Source organism: Salmo salar, chromosome ssa09, assembly GCF_905237065.1.
Source record: "Salmo salar chromosome ssa09, Ssal_v3.1, whole genome shotgun sequence".
NCBI lineage: Eukaryota > Metazoa > Chordata > Actinopteri > Salmoniformes > Salmonidae > Salmo > Salmo salar.
In genome coordinates, this window is record NC_059450.1 from 142,738,503 (window position 1) to 142,759,816 (window position 21,314).

At 46.0% G+C, this 21,314-nt stretch overlaps 1 protein-coding gene across 8 annotated transcripts in view; it reads left to right on the forward strand.

The window, feature by feature from the left end:
* LOC106613153 (protocadherin Fat 3) overlaps positions 1-21,314 on the forward strand; it is a 354,754-nt gene that overhangs the window by 253,314 nt on the left and 80,126 nt on the right. For 5 of the 8 annotated variants that reach the window (XM_045724739.1, XM_045724738.1, XM_045724741.1 and 2 more), the window contains exons 4-7: positions 2,665-2,726; positions 14,516-14,830; positions 15,156-15,366; positions 16,951-17,019. In XM_045724739.1, coding sequence (XP_045580695.1) covers positions 2,665-2,726; positions 14,516-14,830; positions 15,156-15,366; positions 16,951-17,019 — 657 coding nt within the window. The remainder of the gene's footprint in view (positions 1-2,664; positions 2,727-14,515; positions 14,831-15,155; positions 15,367-16,950; positions 17,020-21,314) is intronic. The other 3 variants (XM_045724742.1, XM_045724743.1, XM_045724745.1) reach the window with 1 other exon arrangement.

A 21,314-nucleotide genomic window follows, 5' to 3' on the forward strand; every position in this document is an offset into this window, starting at 1 on the left:
CAGTAGAGCCAGTATGATTGAAACAGGTGTGTTATTTTATCCCAGATGAAGCTTCCGTTCCTGAGAAGCAGCCAGGTCTAAAACGAGGAGCCGCTTTCTGTCTATCCATGGACATGGAAAACAGCGTTCTATAGCAGAAGCTACACAGGTCGTCTAGCCTCGTCTGGCCTCATGCTATGTTCCACTTGCTTTTTCCTTATTGGATCTTAATAGTTTATGGAGTTGACAGTTTCTATATTTTCCTACACCTGGTAATAATGTAGGATATATTATGGACTGTACATGTTGAGTGCAAAAAGCTGGGCCCTGTTGGAAAAAGGGTCACAAGTGGCTGCATTTTGATGTGCCAATTTTGTTTTGTTTTTACTGGGCATTTAGCTAATAAAATTGGGATATGTATATGTCGTCAGCTCTCACTCCCTTTGCAGTTGGAAAGGGGATAGTGTTGTGTGTCTGGTGAATAGGGCTTGTCGAGGTGGTGATTGATGTGTGCTCGGGGCCTCATTGTGGAGGACTGAGAAGCCTCTTTTCCCCATCCGCTGTGCTCCCCCCCCTGACAGTGGGCCAGTCCATAGCTTTTGTTTCAGCTTGTTTTCTCTGTTTTAAAGCTCAGCTCTAGACTAATGAGTTCAGGCTTCGCTGTCATTGTCCCCCTCAACATCACAGGTTGTGGTGTGTGTGTGGGTGTGTGTGTTCTATTGTATGCCTCTCTCTTTGTATGATGAGGCGTTTACTCAAGTCTGCAGTCATTAGATTGTTTTCCTCAAAAGGCCTTCCCCCTGAGACAGTGTGTATCCATGTGTATCCATGTTTGTCAGTGTGTATTATAGCAGGCCCGAAAGAAACCAGTCACCCACACACATATTGACTGTATGCATCTAGTGTAGTTTGTTCGATAAACTGCTCTTTACTCTGGTACCCACCAGTCGGAATGAAGTAAAGAAAAAGGATACAGTACATTGGTGTGTGTGTGTGTGTGTGTGTGTGTGTGTGTGTGTGTGTGTGTGTGTGTGTGTGTGTGTGTGTGTGTGTGTGTGTGTGTGTGTGTGTGTGTGTGTGTGTGTGTGTGTGTGTGTGTGTATGTGTGTGTGTGTGTGTGTGTGTGTACAGAGTGACAGACTCACCAGTGAGAGGGTTGATCAGGACCCCTCCGGCTCAGTTCTGGGTCACTGGGGTCCTTCAGGGTTGGTTGCCTTCATCGATTGTCTGCCCCCAAAAAACCTCCTGCTAAGTGCCTCTAACGGGCATCACTTAGAACACAACCCATCACCTACTGTATATCTAATCATTAATAATGACAGAGAGTGTGTGTGTGTGTGTGTGTGTGTGTGTGTGTGTGTGTGTGTGTGTGTGTGTGTGTGTGTGTGTGTGTGTGTGTGTGTGTGTGCTGTGTGTGTGTGTGTGTGTGTGTGTGTGTGTGTGTGTGTGTGTGTGTGTGAATAGTAAAATAAGGAAAATTAATTTCCCACGTCCCCATAAGGACAAAGGCTATTTTAAGCTTAGGGGTTAGGTTTAGGGTTACAATTAGGGTTAGGGGTTAGTGGTAAGGGTTACAATTAGGGTAAGGGGTTAGTGGTTAGGGTAGGGTGTGGGTGGGTTTGTTTGGGTGTGTGGGTGACAATCCTCAATTCTCCATGGGGAACCATTGTATATCAGTTGTGCTCCTTGCTCTCTTTCTCACCACTCTTTAGTTTTCTCCCCCAGTGTTTTCAGAAAACCTTCCAAGGGCCTAAAACTCTGTATTGATCCGTGAGACGTGATGGGAGGAAGAAGGGAGGGGAGGAGAAGAGGGGGAGTGCAATAGTGTGACCAGTAAATGAAGAAGTGGCTATTCTTGCTCACCACTGAGGTCTCTTTAAAACTGACTGGACTTAAGCAAGGTAGCAAATGTTTCCATTCTTTTAAGAAGAAATGGGAAATGTCCCATGTGATGAGGCACATTGTCTCTCTCCTGACAGTCTCCTCTCCCTCCAATTTCTCTCTTTCCTATTCCTTCTCTCTCTCTCTCTCTCTCTCTCTCTCTCTCTCTCTCTCTCTCTCTCTCTCTCTCTCCCTGTTCTGCTGTAATAACGTTAAGTAACAAAACAATTAGGGCCAGTAGAGGCTAGTGTCAGTAATTAACCTCAGACAGCCTGCTGTAGGACAGCTGTGGAAACCCATGGTAATTACCTTGTTACAATGCTCAGTTGGTTAGGTGGTTGGAGTCACTGTGTGTACGTGTATCCTCTGAGCTAATGAGGGTAATGAAGGAATTTCATATCATAAGTAGATCTGAGTAATTAAATGTGACATTATTTTCTTTAATTAAGCTTTTTTTGACAACAAGTCCAAATGATATGTTTTGCATCTAGCTACAGTTTTTTGCATCTAGCTACAAGATTTACTCCCAAGGTGCTGACCTGTTGCACCCTGTACAACCACTGCGATGGCCACCCCTCAGAGCCTGGTTCCTCTCAAGGTTTCTTCCTAGGTTCCTGCCTTTCTAGGGAGGTTTTCCTAGCCACAGTGCTTCTACACCTGCATTGCTTGCTGTTTGGGGTTTTAGGCTGGGTTTCTATATAAGCACTTTGTGACAACTGCTGATGTAAAAAGGGCTTTATATGTGATGTTCCTGTATGTGTTTGTGGGTTCTTCTCTCTGATGCAGTTGTCTCTGTGTTCACAGGTGTCATCACTACCACGTCCAGGAAACTGGACAGAGAGCAACAGGCTGAGCATGTTTTAGAGGTAAGAGGCACACTAAGGTGTGTGTGTGTGTGTGTGTGTGTGTGTGTGTGTGTGTGTGTGTGTGTGTGTGTGTGTGTGTGTGTGTGTGTGTGTGCGTGTGTGTGTGTTACTCTACCTCTCTCTCTCTCTCTCTCTCTCTCTCTCTCTCTCTCTCTCTCTCTCTGTTGTTTTTTCTCACTCTTTCTTGATCTCTCTCTATCCCTCTCTCTATCTCTTTCTCTCTCTTACTCTCCCTTTCTCTCTATCTTTTTCTCTCACTGTTGATCTCTCTCTATCCCCTCTCTTTACCCCCCCCCCCCCCTCTCTCTCTCTCTCTTCATACCTCCCTCCCTCTCTGTCTACCTGGTCTCAGTAGAGTGTGCATTAGAGAGGCAGGTCTAGTGTAATTGAGTCAGTATGAGAAGTGGAGCAGGAAATGAAGATTGTGTGTTGGGTTCCATTATGAGCTGATTGGAGTGTCGTATCTTGACTAAGGGCGGCAGATTGGAGGTAAATGGTGCTGCTGCTGCCAGAGTCCTGAATCATGAGCGCGCGCGTGTGTGTGTGTGTGTGTGTGTGTGTGTGTGTGTGTGTGTGTGTGTGTGTGTGTGTGTGTGTGTGTGTGTGTGTGTGTGTGTGTGTGTGTGTGTGTGTGTGTGTGTGTGTGTGTGTGTGTGTGTGTGCGAGCATGCGGTGACAAACTATTTTTCAAAGACATTCTGCTCTAGCTGTATTGATTGTTTCTCAGTAAGATGCTGACGTGTGTTTTGATGCAAGTTGGATATTTTCTTCCAACTGCAGTATACTTCAGATAAGGTCTGTGACAGGGAGAATTTGTGATGAGTAAACACATCCATTATATCCTCTATGGCACCTCTATGTTTGTATGTTATTTGATGCTCACTAACATCTCTTCTCCCACCTCTCTGTATAGTCTAACAACACTGCACTGTGAGAGAACGCAAACATCTTCAGCCATCTTCCTGCCTGTCTGTCCGTCTGTCTGCTAGCCATTCCCATCTTCCTGCCTGTCTGTCCTCAGCCTGTCTGTTCGTCTGTCTGCTAGCCATTCCCATCTTCCTGCCTGTCTGTCCTCAGCCTGTCTGTTCGTCTGTCTGCTAGCCATTCCCATCTTCCTGCCTGTCTGTCCTCAGCCTGTCTGTTCGTCTGTCTGCTAGCCATTCCCATCTTCCTGCCTGTCTGTCCTCAGCCTGTCTGTTCGTCTGTCTGCTAGCCATTCCCATCTTCCTGCCTGTCTGTCCTCAGCCTGTCTGTTCGTCTGTCTGCTAGCCATTCCCATCTTCCTGCCTGTCTGTCCTCAGCCTGTCTGTTCGTCTGTCTGCTAGCCATTCCCATCTTCCTGCCTGTCTGTCCTCAGCCTGTCTGTCCGTCTGTCTGCTAGCCATTCCCATCTTCCTGCCTGTCTGTCCTCTGCCTGTCTGTTCGTCTGTCTGCTAGCCATTCCCATCTTCCTGCCTGTCTGTCCTCAGCCTGTCTGTTCGTCTGTCTGCTAGCCATTCCCATCTTCCTGCCTGTCTGTCCTCTGCCTGTCTGTTCGTCTGTCTGCTAGCCATTCCCATCTTCCTGCCTGTCTGTCCACTGCCTGTCTGTTCGTCTGTCTGCTAGCCATTCCCATCTTCCTGCCTGTCTGTCCTCTGCCTGGCTGCCTGTCTGTTCGTCTGTCTGCTAGCCATTCCCATCTTCCTGCCTGTCTGTCCTCTGCCTGTCTGTTCGTCTGTCTGCTAGCCATTCCCATCTTCCTGCCTGTCTGTCCACTGCCTGGCTGCCTGTTTGTCCTTCTGTCTGCTAGCCATTCCCTCTCTCCGTTTCACGTATAGGTTAGCTACAGACTTAAAAAGGTGCTGCAGTGCAAACCAGTTAAATCTTATTTCCTCTCTAAACCAACCCTCCAAACAGTAAACAGTGGTGTGATTTAGGCCGGTCATAGAAATCCATATTCATTTACACAGATGCCACGCCAGATCAATGAGGAATAAACAGAGGGAGAATGATTATGATTTTGTTGTCCCGTGCTGTGAAGTCTTATCGATATCAACAGAGATGAGCCTAATGTAATTGGCTCCCATTTGTTTCATACTGTAGGTTTGGTGCAGAGGTTTGTATTGATGTGAGTTGTACTGTACGTCCGATCAGATTTAGCAGGGGTTTATAGATCAGATTTAGCAGGGGTTTAGAGATCAGATTTAGCAGGGGTTTATAGATCAGATTTAGCAGGGGTTTAGAGATCAGATTTAGCAGGGGTTTATAGATCAGATTTAGCAGGGGTTTAGAGATCAGATTTAGCAGGGGTTTATAGATCAGATTTAGCAGGGGTTTAGAGATCAGATTTAGCAGGGGTTTATAGATCAGATTTAGCAGGGGTTTAGAGATCGGATTTAGCAGGGGTTTGTAGATCAGATTTAACACATAGCCTGTTATCATGGAATCAAATCAAATCAAAGTGTATTTGTCACGTGTATTTGTCACGTGCGCCGAATACAACATTTCACCTTACAGTGAAATGCTTACTTACATGCTCTAACCAATAGTGCATTAAAGGTATTAGGTGAACAAAAGGTAGGTAAAGAAATAAAACAACAGTAAAAAGACAGGCTATATACATTAGCGAGGCTATAAAAGTAGCGAGGCTACATACAGACACCGGTTAGTCAGACTGATTGAGGTAGTATGTACATGTAGGTATGGTTAAAGTGACTATGCATATATGATTAACAGATAGTAGCTGTAGCATAAAAGAGGGGTTGGCGGGTGGCGGGACACAATGCAGATAGCCCGGTTAGCCAATGTGTGGGAGCACTGGTTGGTCGGCCCAATTGAGGTAGTATGTACATGAATGTATAGTTAAAGTGACTATGCATATATGATAGGGGGGCACACAATGCAAATAGTCCGGGTAGCCATTTGATTACCTGTTCAGGAGTCTTATGGCTTGGGGGTAAAAACTGTTGAGAAGCCTTTTTGTCCTAGACTTGGCACCCCGGTACGGCTTGCCATGCGGTAGTAGAGAGAACAGTCTATGACTGGCCATGTGTCAGCATGGCCTTTACCACGAACACGCTGTTGTTTCTTCAATAAAAGGATAAAACATCAGAGACATTTGACCATAAATATGTTATTCCTTCTTCTAGTCTTTTGTTTGAGCTTCTATGTTTAACTTTCTGTGGAAAGAACAGGTAAAGAGTTCATTTCCACAATTTTTATTCTTTTTTTTTTCACCAGAAATTATTGATTTACGGTGACCTTCATGTATGTGTAAAATATTACTGTTGTCAGATTTTTTTATTCATAACTTTTTTTTTAATACAAACATAAAATCTTTCTCTTTCAAAAGGCTATATATCCATTTGCCATTGTTTAGCTGGAATGGATTGTTAGTATACTGTTTTTTGAACTGTGATATGTTGTTTTCTCAGCTAGGTATCTTAAGATGAATTCAATCACAATTTATAAATTGGGTAGTGTATCGTCAGTTCTTCTTGTCATGTCAGTCATTGCATACCTTATTTATAACTTGTCAGAAATGTCCAGATCAACTAGCCCATGTCAGCTAATGTTTTTTTTATTGACGTTTTTTAGCCCATAGACTTTGTTATAATGTTTGAGTCACTCAAATATCACATGAATACACATAGCAAAAGGGTGTGAACAAATTAACATCCACAATAAGGGTTAAGTGGCAATGGTTAAATGCTTTAGTTGAGAGCCTCTCTCTCTCCTGATGAGATGTGTGACCCAAGTGCTGCATGGACCAGAAGGGATTTTTCACTTGAACAGATAAAACGCACACACACACACACACACACACATGCACACACACACACACACACACACACACACACACACACACACACACACACACACACACACACACACACACACACACACACACACACACACACACACACACACTAAAACAGGCACGCACAGGGTCAAAACCCCTATTCAGTGCAGCGGAAGAGAAAACTGTTGCATCTGAGATCAAATGCCTGAGACAAAAGCTTGAGTAATATTGGGGAAGAAAAGCCTGCTTCCCGCATCTGAAGAAGGTCAAACGCACAGGGTGTGTGTGTGTGTGTGTGTGTGTGTGTGTGTGTGTGTGTGTGTGTGTGTGTGTGTGTGTGTGTGTGTGTGAGTGTGAGAGAGAGAGAGAGAGAGAGAGAGAGAGAGAGGGAGGGACAGTATGTGAGTGTGTTTCCAGTAGGGTAGTGTGTTTCCAGTAGGATAGTGTGTTTCCAGTAGGGTAGTGTGTTTCTAGTAGGGTAGTGTGTTTCCAATATTGTAGTGTGTTTCCAGTAGGGTAGTGTGTTTCCAGTAGGGTAGTGTGTTTCTAGTAGGGTAGTGTGTTTCTTGTAGGGTAGTGTGTTTCCAGTAGGGTAGTGTGTTTCTAGTAGGGTAGTGTGTTTCTAGTAGGGTAGTGTGTTTCTAGTAGGGTAGTGTGTTTCTAGTATGGTAGTGTGTTTCCAGTAGGGTAGTGTGTTTCCAGTAGGGTAGTGTGTTTCTAGTAGGGTAGTGTATTTCTAGTAGGGTAGTGTGTTTCTAGTAGGGTAGTGTGTTTCTAGTATGGTAGTGTGTTTCTAGTAGGGTAGTGTGTTTCCAGTAGGGTAGTGTGTTTCCTGTATGGTACTGTGTTTCTAGTAGTGTGTTTCCAGTAGGGTAGTGTGTTTCCAGTAGGGTAGTGTGTTTCTAGTAGGGTAGTGTGTTTCCAGTAGGGTAGTGTGTTTCTAGTAGGGTAGTGTGTTTCTAGTAGGGTAGTGTGTTTCTAGTAGTGTGTTTCCAGTAGGGTAGTGTGTTTCTAGTAGGGTAGTGTGCTTCCAGTATGGTAGTGTGCTTCCAGTATGGTAGTGTGTTTCTAGTAGGGTAGTGTGTTTCCAGTAGGGTAGTGTATTTCCAGTATGGTAGTGTGTTTCTAGTAGGGTAGTGTGTTTCTAGTAGGGCAGTGTGTTTCTAGTAGGGTAGTGTGTTTCCAGTATGGTAGTGTGTTTCTAGTAGGGTAGTGTGTTTCTAGTAGGGTAGTGTGTTTCTAGTAGGGCAGTGTGTTTCTAGTAGGGTAGTGTGTTTCCAGTATGGTAGTGTGTTTCTAGTAGGGTAGTGTGTTTCTAGTAGGGTAGTGTGTTTCCAGTAGGGTAGTGTTTTTCTAGTAGGGTACTGGTTTTCTAGTAGGGTACTGTGTTTCTAGTAGGGTAGTGTGTTTCTAGTAGGGTACTGTGTTTCTAGTAGGGTAGTGTGTTTCTAGTAGGATACTTGTTTCTGTAGGGTTGTTTTTTTCTTGTAGGGTAGTGTGTTTCTAGTAGGGTAGTGTGTTTCTAGTAGTGTGTTTCCAGTAGGGTAGTGTGTTTCTAGTAGGGTAGTGTGTTTCCAGTAGGGTAGTGTAGTGTGTTTCCAGTAGGGTAGTGTGTTTCCAGTAGGGTAGTGTGTTTCTAGTTGGGTAGTGTGTTTCTAGTAGGGTATTGTGTTTCTAGTTGGGTAGTGTGTTTCTAGTAGGGTAGTGTGTTTCTAGTAGGGTAGTGTGTTTCTAGTAGTGTGTTTCCAGTATGGTAGTGTGTTTCTAGTTGGGTAGTGTATTTCTAGTAGGGTAGTGTGTTTCTTGTAGGGTAGTGTGTTTCCAGTAGGGTAGTGTGTTTCCAGTAGGGTAGTGTGTTTCTAGTAGGGTAGTGTGTTTCTAGTAGGGTAGTGTGTTTCTGGTATGGTAGTGTGTTTCTAGTAGGGTAGTTTGTTTCTAGTATGGTAGTGTGTTTCCAGTATGGTAGTGTGTTTCTAGTTGGGTAGTGTGTTTCTAGTAGGGTAGTGTGTTTCTAGTAGGGTAGTGTGTTTCTTGTAGGGTAGTGTGTTTCTAGTTGGGTAGTGTGTTTCTAGTAGGGTAGTGTGTTTCTTGTAGGGTATTGTGTTTCCAGTAGGGTAGTGTGTTTCCAGTAGGGTAGTGTGTTTCTAGTAGGGTAGTGTGTTTCTAGTAGGGTAGTGTGTTTCTGGTATGGTAGTGTGTTTCTAGTAGGGTAGTTTGTTTCTAGTATGGTAGTGTGTTTCCAGTATGGTAGTGTGTTTCTAGTTGGGTAGTGTGTTTCTAGTAGGGTAGTGTGTTTCTAGTAGGGTAGTGTGTTTCTTGTAGGGTAGTGTGTTTCCAGTATGGTAGTGTGTTTCTAGTAGGGTAGTGTGTTTCTAGTATGGTAGTGTGTTTCTAGTAGGGTAGTGTGTTTCCAGTATGGTAGTGTGTTTCTAGTTGGGTAGTGTGTTTCCAGTAGCGTAGTGTGTTTCTAGTAGGGTAGTGTGCTTCCAGTATGGTTGTGTGTTTCTAGTAGGGTAGTGTGTTTCTAGTAGGGTAGTGTGTTTCTAGTAGGGTAGTGTGTTTCTAGTAGGGTAGTGTGTTTCTAGTAGCGTCGAGTTTGACCAGTAGGGTAGTGTGTTTCCAGTAGGGTAGTGTGTTTCTAGTAGGGTAGTGTGTTTCCAGTAGGGTAGTGTGTTTCTGGTAGGGTTGTTTTTTTCTTGTAGGGTTGTGTGTTTCTAGTTGGGTAGTGTGTTTCTAGTATGGTAGTGTGTTTCTAGTAGGGTAGTGTGTTTCTAGTAGTGTGTTTCCAGTATGGTAGTGTGTTTCTAGTTGGGTAGTGTGTTTCTAGTAGGGTAGTGTGTTTCTTGTAGAGTAGTGTGTTTCCAGTAGGGTAGTGTGTTTCTAGTAGGGTAGTGTGTTTCTAGTAGGGTAGTGTGTTTCTAGTAGGGTAGTTTGTTTCTAGTATGGTAGTGTGTTTCCAGTATGGTAGTGTGTTTCTAGTTGGGTAGTGTGTTTCTAGTAGGGTAGTGTGTTTCTAGTAGGGTAGTGTGTTTCTTGTAGGGTAGTGTGTTTCCAGTATGGTAGTGTGTTTCTAGTAGGGTAGTGTGTTTCTAGTAGGGTAGTTTGTTTCTAGTATGGTAGTGTGTTTCCAGTATGGTAGTGTGTTTCTAGTTGGGTAGTGTTTTTCCAGTAGGGTAGTGTGTTTCTAGTAGGGTAGTGTGTTTCTAGTAGGATAGTGTGTTTCCAGTATGGTAGTGTGTTTCTAGTAGGGTAGTTTGTTTCTAGTATGGTAGTGTGTTTCCAGTATGGTAGTGTGTTTCTAGTTGGGTAGTGTGTTTCTCGTAGGGTAGTGTGTTTCTAGTAGGGTAGTGTGTTTCTTGTAGGATAGTGTGTTTCCAGTAGGGTAGTGTGTTTCTAGTTGGGTAGTGTGTTTCTAGTAGGGTAGTGTGTTTCTAGTAGGGTAGTGTGTTTCTAGTAGGGTAGTGTATTTCTAGTAGGGTAGTGTGTTTCCAGTATGGTAGTGTGTTTCTAGTTGGGTAGTGTGTTTCTAGTAGGGTAGTGTGTTTCCAGTAGCGTAGTGTGTTTCTAGTAGGGTAGTGTGCTTCCAGTATGGTTGTGTGTTTGTAGTAGGGTAGTGTGTTTCTAGTAGGGTAGTGTGTTTCTAGTAGGGTAGTGTGTTTCTAGTAGGGTAGTGTGTTTCTAGTAGCGTCGTGTTTGACCAGTAGGGTAGTGTGTTTCCAGTAGGGTAGTGTGTTTCTAGTATGGTAGTGTGTTTCTAGTAGGGTAGTGTGTTTCCAGTATGGTAGTGTGTTTCCTGTATGGTAGTGTGTTTCTAGTCGGGTAGTGTGTTTCTAGTAGGGTAGTGTGTTTCCAGTAGGGTAGTGTGTTTCCAGTAGGGTAGTGTGTTTCTAGTAGGGTAGTGTGTTTCTAGTAGCGTCGTGTTTGACCAGTAGGGTAGTGTGTTTCTAGTAGGGTAGTGTGTTTCTAGTAGGGTAGTGTGTTTCTAGTAGGGTAGTGTGTTTCTGGTAGGGTTGTTTTTTTCTTGTAAGGTCAAACGCACAGGGTGTGTGTGTGTGTGTGTGTGTGTGTGTGTGTGTGTGTGTGTGTGTGTGTGTGTGTGTGTGTGTGTGTGTGTGTGTGTGTGTGTGTGTGAGTGTGAGAGAGAGAGAGAGAGAGGGAGGGAGAGTATGTGAGTGTGTTTCCAGTAGGGTAGTGTGTTTCCAGTAGGATAGTGTGTTTCCAGTAGGGTAGTGTGTTTCTAGTAGGGTAGTGTGTTTCCAATATGGTAGTGTGTTTCCAGTAGGGTAGTGTGTTTCTGGTAGGGTTGTTTTTTTCTTGTAGGGTTGTGTGTTTCTAGTTGGGTAGTGTGTTTCTAGTATGGTAGTGTGTTTCTAGTAGGGTAGTGTGTTTCTAGTAGGGTAGTGTGTTTCTAGTAGGGTAGTGTGTTTCTAGTAGGGTAGTGTGTTTCCAGTAGGGTAGTGTGTTTCCAGTAGGGTAGTGTGTTTCTAGTAGGGTAGTGTGTTTCCAGTAGTGTAGTGTGTTTCTAGTAGGGTAGTGTGTTTCTAGTATGGTAGTGTGTTTCTAGTAGGGTAGTGTGTTTCTAGTAGGGTAGTGTGTTTCTGGTAGGGTTGTTTTTTTCTTGTAGGGTTGTGTGTTTCTAGCTGGGTAGTGTGTTTCTAGTAGCGTCGTGTTTGACCAGTAGGGTAGTGTGTTTGTAACTCTTTTTCTTTCGTATTCTGAGTCTGTGTTTGTAACAATATCCTCACACTCATCTCTGGAAGTTTATCTTGTTTTCCACGTTTCAGGGTGACTTTTCACCATTTTTATTACTGTCGGAGAGAGAGGGAAATGCAAGAGAGTTAGAAAACAAAGGAGTTTAGCTTGTCAAACCAACTCTCAGAGAAGGTGCATTGTAACTTGAGCTTCAGTGAAAACAGCATTTTTCCACCCTAGACTATTTTGTCCAAATGATGCTGTGTTGTTGTTGCTTTGTGGTTCTAGCTGAGGCCTTTTTGGCACTACCCTCAATGGCACACAGACAAGCATCATCTGCCTTTGGTGTTTCCAACAGCTGGCATTCTTTATTCCCTACCCACCCGTGCTACTCTCCACTCAAACCTACTACTGCGCCCAATCAGACAAGTCCTTGTGCAACGCTCCTCTCAATCACGCCTCTCAGTCTTTTCCCAATCACTTAAATGGCCTGTTTCATGTTAACATACACTACCGTTCAAAAGATTGGGGTCACTTAGAAATGTCCCGGAGTTGCCTCTTCACTGTTGATGTTGAGACTGGTGTTTTGCGGGTACTATTTAATGAAGCTGCCAGTTGAGGACTTGTGAGGCGTCTGTTTCTCAAACTAGACACTCTAATGTACTTGTCCTCTTGCTCAGTTGTGTACCGGGGAAATCTGCCGTTTCCAGCTACAACAGTCATTTACAACATTAACAATGTCTACACTGTATTTCTGATCAATTTTATGTTTTTTTTAATGGACAAAAAATGTGCATTTATTTAAAAAATATGGACATTTCTAAGTGACCCCAAACTTTTGAACGGTATTGTATGTACAGTATAATACACTGATAGCTCAATAGCTGTTGGGTCTTCTGTAATAATGTCTGTGTTTAATCAGTGGACATACAGAAGCTTAGTGTATACAGTATGTTAGTATGTTTTAGCTGCATTAGCGTATGTTCAGTGTATGCTAGCTAGCTTGTCTGTGCTGCCCTTGTGCTTCTGTTCTGTGCTGCTGTATGTTGTTGGCAGGCCATGTATTCCCCAGGCTCTCCTGTCTCTCTTTCATTCTGTTTCTCTCTCTGGTTCTCTCTCTCCTCTCTCTCTCTCTCTCTCTCTCTCTCTGATGAATGGAGATCTGTTAATGTCGACCTTTAGTGAATATTGATGTCCTTCACTGTGGTCGCCACTTGCTTGTTCACCCTTTTCCCTCTCTGTCTCTACCTCTCTCACTGTGCTGTACGGAGCGGATTACATTCACTCACAGAGGGGGTTAACCGCCACAGGCTCGGAGGGATGTTCCCAAAGTCCTTCATTTCTCATTCATCCTCTCTTCTTCCCTTATGCTGTCATTTAGGTTCCTTTCACACCCCCCTGTTGTCTTTCTCAGCTCCCTCCCTCCCTCCATTCAATTCAATTCTAGGGCTTTATTGGTATGGGAAACATATGTTAACATTGCCAAAGCAAGTGAAGTAGATAATAAACAATAAAAATGAACAGTAAACATTACACTCAGAGGTTCCAAAAGAATAAAGACATTTCAAATGTTATATTATGTCTATATATAGTGTTGTAACGATGTGCACATAGTTAAAGTACAAAAGAGAAAATAAATAAACATAAATATGGGTTGTATTTACAATGGTGTTTGTTCTTCACTGGTTGCCCTTTTCTTGTGGCAACAGGTCACACATCTTGCTGCTATGATGGCACACTGGTATTTCACCCAGTAGATATGGGAGTTTACTCTCCTTACCTCCTCCTTCCCCCCTCTCCCTAGCTACCTCCCTCTCTCCCTCTCCCACTACTACCCCTCTACCACCCCTCCCTCACTCTCTCTCCCACTACTCCCCCTTCCCTACCCCTCCCTCACTCTCTCTCCCACTACTACCCCACCACCACCCCTCCCTCACTCTCTCTCCCACTACTACCCCTCTACCAACCCCCCTCACTCTCTCTCCCACTACTACCCCACCACCACCCCCCCTCACTCTCTCTCCCACTACTACCCCCTCTACCAACCCCCCTCACTCTCTCTCCCACTACTACCCCTCTACCAACCCCCCTCACTCTCTCTCCCACTACTACCCCTCTACCACCCCTCCCTCACTCTCTCTCCCACTACTACCCCACCACCACCCCTCCCTCACTCTCTCTTCCACTACTACCCCTCTACCACCCCTCCCTCACTCTCTCTCCCACTACTACCCCTCCACCACCCCTCCCTCACTCTCTCTCCCACTACTACCCCTCCACCACCCCTCCCTCACTCTCTCTCCCACTACTACCCCTCTACCACCCCTCCCTCCCTCACTCTCTCTCCCACTACTACCCCTCTACCACCCCCTCCCTCACTCTCTCTCCCACTACTACCCCTCCACCACCCCTCCCTCACTCTCTCTCCCACTACTACCCCTCCACCACCCCTCCCTCCCTCACTCTCTCTCCCACTACTACCCCTCTACCACCCCTCCCTCACTCTCTCTCCCACTACTACCCCTCCACCAGCCCACCCTCACTCTCTCTCCCACTACTCCCCTGCCCCTCCCTCACTCTCACTCTCTCTGTAAATCATTAGCATTTCTCTCCGTATTGCGACGGCACCTCCTTGCTGTGTCATTTTTAAAATGACAGATTGACTTTTTAAACAAACCCAACAATAAGCGCTGGGGAAATTAATTGTAGCTTTGTGTTGAATTGATGGCAGCTGGCGACGTCCTTTATCTCCCCCCGAAAATGAATATAAATGTATTTTATGGACGGGACGGGGTGGATTCCATCTCTCATTGGCTAACTCAGCCTCTGGCCCCTTCCCCTTTTGCATTTATCTACAAGAGGCTCTCCGTCATGGTGGAAGTAGGAGCAGAGACAGATTAATTACCTGTCAGAACACAGGAAAGAAGATAAAAAACAAAGCCATCCCCACTTGGGAAATATGACGATGTGTTCCAGTTGTCAGACAAACGCAGGACAGAATGACTGTTGTAATTAGTGTAGACGGGGAAAAAACTGATGTGAATCTTAACAAATGTCTTATTTTTTCTCTCTGTTGTGTGTGTGTTTACATGTGTGTACATGTTTATATGTGTGTGTGTGTGTGTGTGTGTGTGTGTGTGTGTGTGTGTGTGTGTGTGTGTGTGTGTGTGTGTGTGCGCACTTGTTTTTTCTGTCTGTTCGCCTGTGTGTGCATATGTACGTCTCTGTGTGCATGTGTGTGTGTCTGTGTTTGTCTCTGTGTGTGCATGTGTGTGTCTGTCTGATTGTCTACGGTTACGTGTGTGTGGATACGCAGGTCACGGTGTCGGACGGCGGTCCCAGCCCCAAACACTCCACGGTGTGGGTGATCGTCCACGTGCTTGATGAGAATGACAACAAGCCCACGTTCCCAGAGAAGGTGTACCAGATCAAGCTACCAGAGAGGGACAGGAGGAAGAGAGGAGAGCCTATCTACAGGGCCTTTGCCTACGACAGGGATGAAGGAGTTAACGCTGACCTCTCCTACAGCATCGTCGATGGCAACGAGGACGGCAAGTTCTTCATCGACCCCAAGACGGCGGTGGTGTCGTCACGGAAGCAGTTCACCGCCGGGAGCTACGACATCCTCACTGTATGTGACATTTGAACTTTACTTTGAATCTGTGTCTCTTTCTAACCAACTGCCATTCACTTTGTCTTTTTCTACCCCCTCTCTCAATCCCCCTCTCGCTCTCTCTCTCTTTTCCCCATCTCTCTCCTCTTTCTCTCATCTCTCTCTCGCTCCCCTCCCCCCTCTCTCTCTCTTCCCTCTATCTCTTCCCTCTCTCCCCCCCTCTCTCTTCCCTCTCTCTCTCTCTCTCTCTCTCTCTCTCTCTCTCTCTCTCTCGCTCTCTCTTTCATTTAGACAAATATACAAAAAGCTCCTAATTCAAGTCTTGGTTCTTCCCCATCCCCAGATCAAAGCCACAGATAATGGCCGCCCCCAGAAGTGGTCGACGGCCCGCCTGCACATCGAGTGGATCCGTAAACCCTTGGCCTTGGCGAATCCCCTCCTATTCGACGAGCAGTACTACAACTTCACCGTCATGGAGAGTGACAAGGTGGCCGAGATAGTGGGTGTGGTCTCCATGCAACAGAACTCCAATCCCCTCTGGTTCGACATCATAGGTAAGGCTCCGCCCAGAGGCGGGGGCTGGTGGGTGGGGTTTGTTAGGATATATCTGACTGGCTGAGGTGAGGTCAGTCAGGTAGGCTGTGTACCATTATTGGTGCATGGGGTTTGGGCTGATGGTTTGGTTTGATGTGTGTGTTTGTGCGTGAGGCCCAGCTCAGGTACTGTGACCTCACTGCATGGTCTGTTGCCAGTGTGTCTCTCTCTCTCTCTCTCCTCTGCCATCCCACGGTCACCATGGCGATTTGAGCACAAACCTCCAGCTGTAAAGGTCTGTATGTCAGTGGAGAAGCAATTGAGATGTCTCAAAGTCCCTGTCAGATATTCTGGGAACTCTAATGGAGAAAAATGGCATGTGCTTAAAGGGGTTAATTCACTAGAGAACATCTTACATTTTGAAATTAACTTCCCCTTTAAAGTGCTTTAATGTTCATGCTGTTTTTTTACCATAAGGATTGATCCTCATTCTACCAACTACAGCTGCTAAGAAATATGTCTTTGACATGCTGATTTCAGAAACAATTTAATTTGTCTTATTTTCACGGTAAAGAATGTTGTGTAAGACCAGTGGAATGTCCCATTAAGAGGCTTGAAATGCCAGGGACATGCCACACATGCCACACCAAGTATTTTCTTAATCTGAAACCTTTTGATATTTTGAAGTCTAATCCCTATCCACATAAAAGACTCAACAAGGTTATGTCATGCTCCGTTTTCATATCTGCAGGTTTCTGCAAACAACAGCGACATTTGTCAAGTTCACATTGTTTGGTGAATGAATTACTGTCAAAGCTAGTCGGTTTTAATCTTGCTTTAATAATTTTCATTAATTTAATAAACATTGTAAAATCCATGTAGTTTTATTAGAAATTAAGTTTTGTTAGAATTAACATGATTAGGCTGTTCAACTGTCTAGGAATTGATTGTGGTCCATCTATATAACTATTTTTATATAATGTAATATAATATTTATAAAGCTGACAATTCTCTAGCCGAACTGCACTGTGGGTAGGTAAGTTTATGTTGAGCGCATTCAGAGACAAGTGGATGGACTACACGGTCAGGACCTCATTTCCCAGAATGCTCCATGATCCATCTCTCTTTTGTTGTCACTGAGCAGTGGCGGTCAGTGTGTGTTCCAGTGGGAGATACCTTCTGGCTTGTGCTTCCGGCTCTAGGCTCTCTCTGGCTATGGCTGCTCTCTCTGGCCTTCTACTCTACTCTCCTGAATGCACCTCTCCTCTTCTTTTCTCTGCTCAATGCCTCACTTGTTTTCTCCTCTGGAATCACATCTCTCTCTCCTTCTCTCTCCCTCCTCTTAATTCCTCCTCCCTTTGCCCTATGTATCTCCCTGTCCTTCCATTCTTTCCTTACTTTCCTCACCTTCTCTTTCCTCCTCCTCTCCCTCCCCTTTTACCATTATCATTCCTCACCCTCTCTCTTTCCCTCTCATCCCCTTCTCTGTCTCACCTCCACTCCCCTTCGCACCCTTCCGCTCCCCCTGGCTCTCTTCTTTCCTTTCTCCCTGTCTCACTCTTTCTCTCCTCTTCTCTCCTCTCTCAATGCTTCGTGTCTGGAAGGTCCCAGGCCTTTCCGTGAGATGTTCTATATACTGCAGACCGCTTGTGGCAGGAACTGTTCCACAGAAGGTATCTCAGTTTGACTCCGATCTGCTTTTTTCTGCTTCCTTTTCCTTTCCTTCCTCTTTTAGTTTACCCATCATTCACCTGTGCTTTTCCCATCATTCACTCTGTGCCCAGTGCTGCTCACGCCTTCTTCTGATTGGTTGGTTTGAGACAAAGGGGTCGGGGCAGGTAAAAGGGGTTTTCCCTACACAGAAGCTCGACAGAGTGGATGTGTGTGAGTTTGTGTTTTTGTGTGTGTCTGTGTGTGCATGTGTGTGTTTGTGTAATGTACATCCCACACAGAAGTGTGGATGTGTGTGTTGGTGTGTTTGTGTGTGCTTTCCACATGTATAATGTACAGTGTAACGCTCTCTTCCAAGGTTAACATAAGTGATTCGTTTTGGAGAAATTCCTTGCTGTACTAAATTGGCTATCAGACTCTGTGGTGTCCCTTTATAGTGAAGCCCATATCTGCTGCCATGGCAACGATCCCTGAGCGACCCTGGCGACAGCTTTGTCTAATGACCTGCTAAAGCATCAGTGTTTGGGGAAACATCACGCCCACCATCCCTGAGCTGTCAGCGACACACACACACAGAGGTGGAAACACACGCACAGGCACACACACATGCAGGAACACACGTACGGACACACACAAACACTTACCCACACAAAACAATACACACACACTCTTTTGTACTCACACAGACACACATACACGCACACACATACAGACACACACTACATTATTACATACACCTCCCACTGACGACCCAATTAAGTGGATGGCTGGTTAGTGGGAGTTGTGGGAGTTGTGGGTTAGGGGTGAACACATGGTCACTGTGCCCCTGGTTAGAGAGGGTACCTCACTGTAACTGTCTGTTGCTCTGCCACAGGCACCTTTCCAACCAGAGGAACCAACAGGGAGAGGATGTAGGGAGAGAGAGGGAGAGGCGAGGGGTAGGGGTAATGATAGAGAGAGGGAGAGGCGAGGGTAGGGTAGGGATAATGATAGAGAGAGGGAGAGGCGAGGCGAGGGGTAGGGATAATGATAGAGAGAGGGAGAGGCGAGGGGTAGGGATAATGATAGGGAGAGGCGAGGGGTAGGGATAATGATAGAGAGAGGGAGAGGTGAGGGGTAGGGATAATGATAGAGAGAGGGAGAGGCGAGGGGTAGGGATAATGATAGAGAGAGGGAGAGGCGAGGGTAGGGATAATGATAGAGAAAGGGAGAGGTGAGGGTAGGGATAATGATAGAGAGAGGGAGAGGCGAGGGTAGGGATAATGATAGAGAGTGGGAGAGGTGAGGGGTAGGGATAATGATAGAGAGAGGGAGAGGCGAGGGGTAGGGATAATGATAGAGAGAGGGAGAGGCGAGGGGTAGGGATAATGATAGAGAGAGGGAGAGGCGAGGGTAGGGATAATGATAGAGAGAGGGAGAGGCGAGGGGTAGGGATAATGATAGAGAGAGGGAGAGGCGAGGGTAGGGATAATGATAGAGAGAGGGAGAGGCGAGGGGTAGGGATAATGATAGAGAGAGGGAGAGGCGAGGGTAGGGATAATGATAGAGAGAGGGAGAGGCGAGGGGTAGGGATAATGATAGAGAGAGGGAGAGGCGAGGGTAGGGATAATGATAAAGGGAGAGGCGAGGGGTAGGGATAATGATAGAGAGGGAGAGGCGAGGGGTAGGGATAATGATAGAGAGAGGGAGAGGCGAGGGGTAGGGATAATGACAGAGAGAGGGAGAGGCGAGGGTAGGGATAATGATAGAGAGAGGGAGAGGCGAGGGGTAGGGATAATGATAGAGAGTGGGAGAGGCGAGGGTAGGGATAATGATAGAGAGAGGGAGAGGCGAGGGTAGGGATAATGATAGAGAGTGGGAGAGGCGAGGGGTAGGGATAATGATAGAGAGAGGGAGAGGCGAGGGGTAGGGGTAATTATAGAGAGAGGGAGAGGCGAGGGGTAGGGGTAATGATAGAGAGAGGGAGAGGCGAGGGTAGGGTAGGGATAATGATAGAGAGATGGAGAGGCGAGGGGTAGGGATAATGATAGAGAGAGGGAGAGGCGAGGCGAGGGGTAGGGATAATGATAGGGAGAGGCGAAGGGTAGGGATAATGATAGAGAGAGGGAGAGGCGAGGGGTAGGGATAATGATAGAGAGAGGGAGAGGCGAGGGGTAGGGATAATGATAGAGAGAGGGAGAGGCGAGGGTAGGGATAATGATAGAGAAAGGGAGAGGTGAGGGTAGGGATAATGATAGAGAGAGGGAGAGGCGAGGGTAGGGATAATGATAGAGAGAGGGAGAGGCGAGGGGTAGGGATAATGATAGAGAGAGGGAGAGGCGAGGGGTAGGGATAATGATAGAGAGAGGGAGAGGCGAGGGTAGGGATAATGATAGAGAGAGGGAGAGGCGAGGGGTAGGGATAATGATAGAGAGAGGGAGAGGCGAGGGTAGGGATAATGATAGAGAGAGGGAGAGGCGAGGGGTAGGGATAATGATAGAGAGTGGGAGAGGCGAGGGTAGGGATAATGATAGAGAGAGGGAGAGGCGAGGGTAGGGATAATGATAGAGAGAGGGAGAGGCGAGGGTAGGGATAATGATAGAGAGTGGGAGAGGCGAGGGTAGGGATAATGATAGAGAGAGGGAGAGGCGAGGGGTAGGGGTAATTATAGAGAGAGGGAGAGGCGAGGGGTAGGGGTAATTATAGAGAGAGGGAGAGGCGAGGGTAGGGATAATGGTAGAGAGAGGGAGAGGCGAGGGTAGGGATAATGATAGAGAGTGGGAGAGGCGAGGGGTAGGGATAATGATAGAGAGAGGGAGAGGCGAGGGGTAGGGGTAATTATAGAGAGAGGGAGAGGCGAGGGGTAGGGGTAATTATAGAGAGAGTCGAGAGGCGAGGGTAGGGATAATGGTAGAGAGAGGGAGAGGCGAGGGTAGGGATAATGATAGAGAGAGGGAGAGGCGAGGGGTAGGGATAATGATAGAGAGAGGGAGAGGCGAGGGGTAGGGGTAATTATAGAGAGAGGGAGAGGCGAGGGTAGGGATAATGATAGAGAGAGGGAGAGGCGAGGGGTAGGGATAATGATAGAGAGAGGGAGAGGCGAGGGTAGGGATAATGATAGAGAGAGGGAAAGAGAAAGAGGACAGGAGAAAATGAGAGAGGGCCAGAGTGAAGAAGAGATGGAAAGTGGAGGAGTGAAATGAGAGACTTATTAAAAATGGAAGGAGCAGAGGTCAGAAGAGAAAGAGAGGAGAAGAGGAGAGACTTATTAAAGAGAGAGGGGCTTAGTGAAAGATGGAGAGAGGGAGAGGGAGAAAGGAAACATAGGTGGTACAGCCTCAGGGATGGATTGGATTAGAGTGAGGAGATGGAGGGAGTGTTATAAGAAAATGCCCAGGTGTGTGTGTGTGTGTGTGTGTGTGTGTGTGTGTGTGTGTGTGTGTGTGTGTGTGTGTGTGTGTGTGTGTGTGTGTGTGTGTGTGTGTGTGTGTGTGTGTGTGTGTGTGTGTGTGTGTGTGTGTGTGTGTGCGCGCGCGCTCAAGAGCCAGGTGAGAGTAGAGGAGCTAAACACTGTGATTCATTTACGGGCCAGACCCAGACAGCCCAGGCCATTATTCACCAGAAGACCACGGACACACACACACACACACACACACACACACACACACACACACACACACACACACACCACGCTCACACACTGAAACACACACACCACACCACACTTTCACACACTGAAACACACACACACACTTAATTATGCACCTGCACACACACACACACACACGTAAACACTAATCCACTGCTAAACGCATTACTGCCCAGAAAGTAAAACATAGCCATTTGACTATAATTTAGCTGCTATTAAACCTCCTAAAACCACACACACACACACACACACACCGTCCAAATGGATGCCGTTTTAACCACTCAACGTTTGCCATGTCAACTATCCATCCAGCACATCCTATAAACACTTCATCAAGTTGTCCTCTTATAGACGAGCCACCACAACCCTACGCTATATTCTGAGCAGCTGGGTTCTATATATAAGTCAATCCAGACAGCTGGTTTCTATATATCAAGTCAATCCAGACAGCTGGTTTCTATATATTAAGTCAATCCAGACGGCTGGTTTCTATATATCAAGTCAATCCAGACAGCTGGTTTCTATATATTAAGTCAATCCAGACGGCTGGTTTCTATATATCAAGTCAATCCAGACAGCTGGTTTCTATATATCAAGTCAATCCAGACGGCTGGTTTCTATATATTAAATCAATCCAGACAGCTGGGTTCTATATATAAATCAATCCAG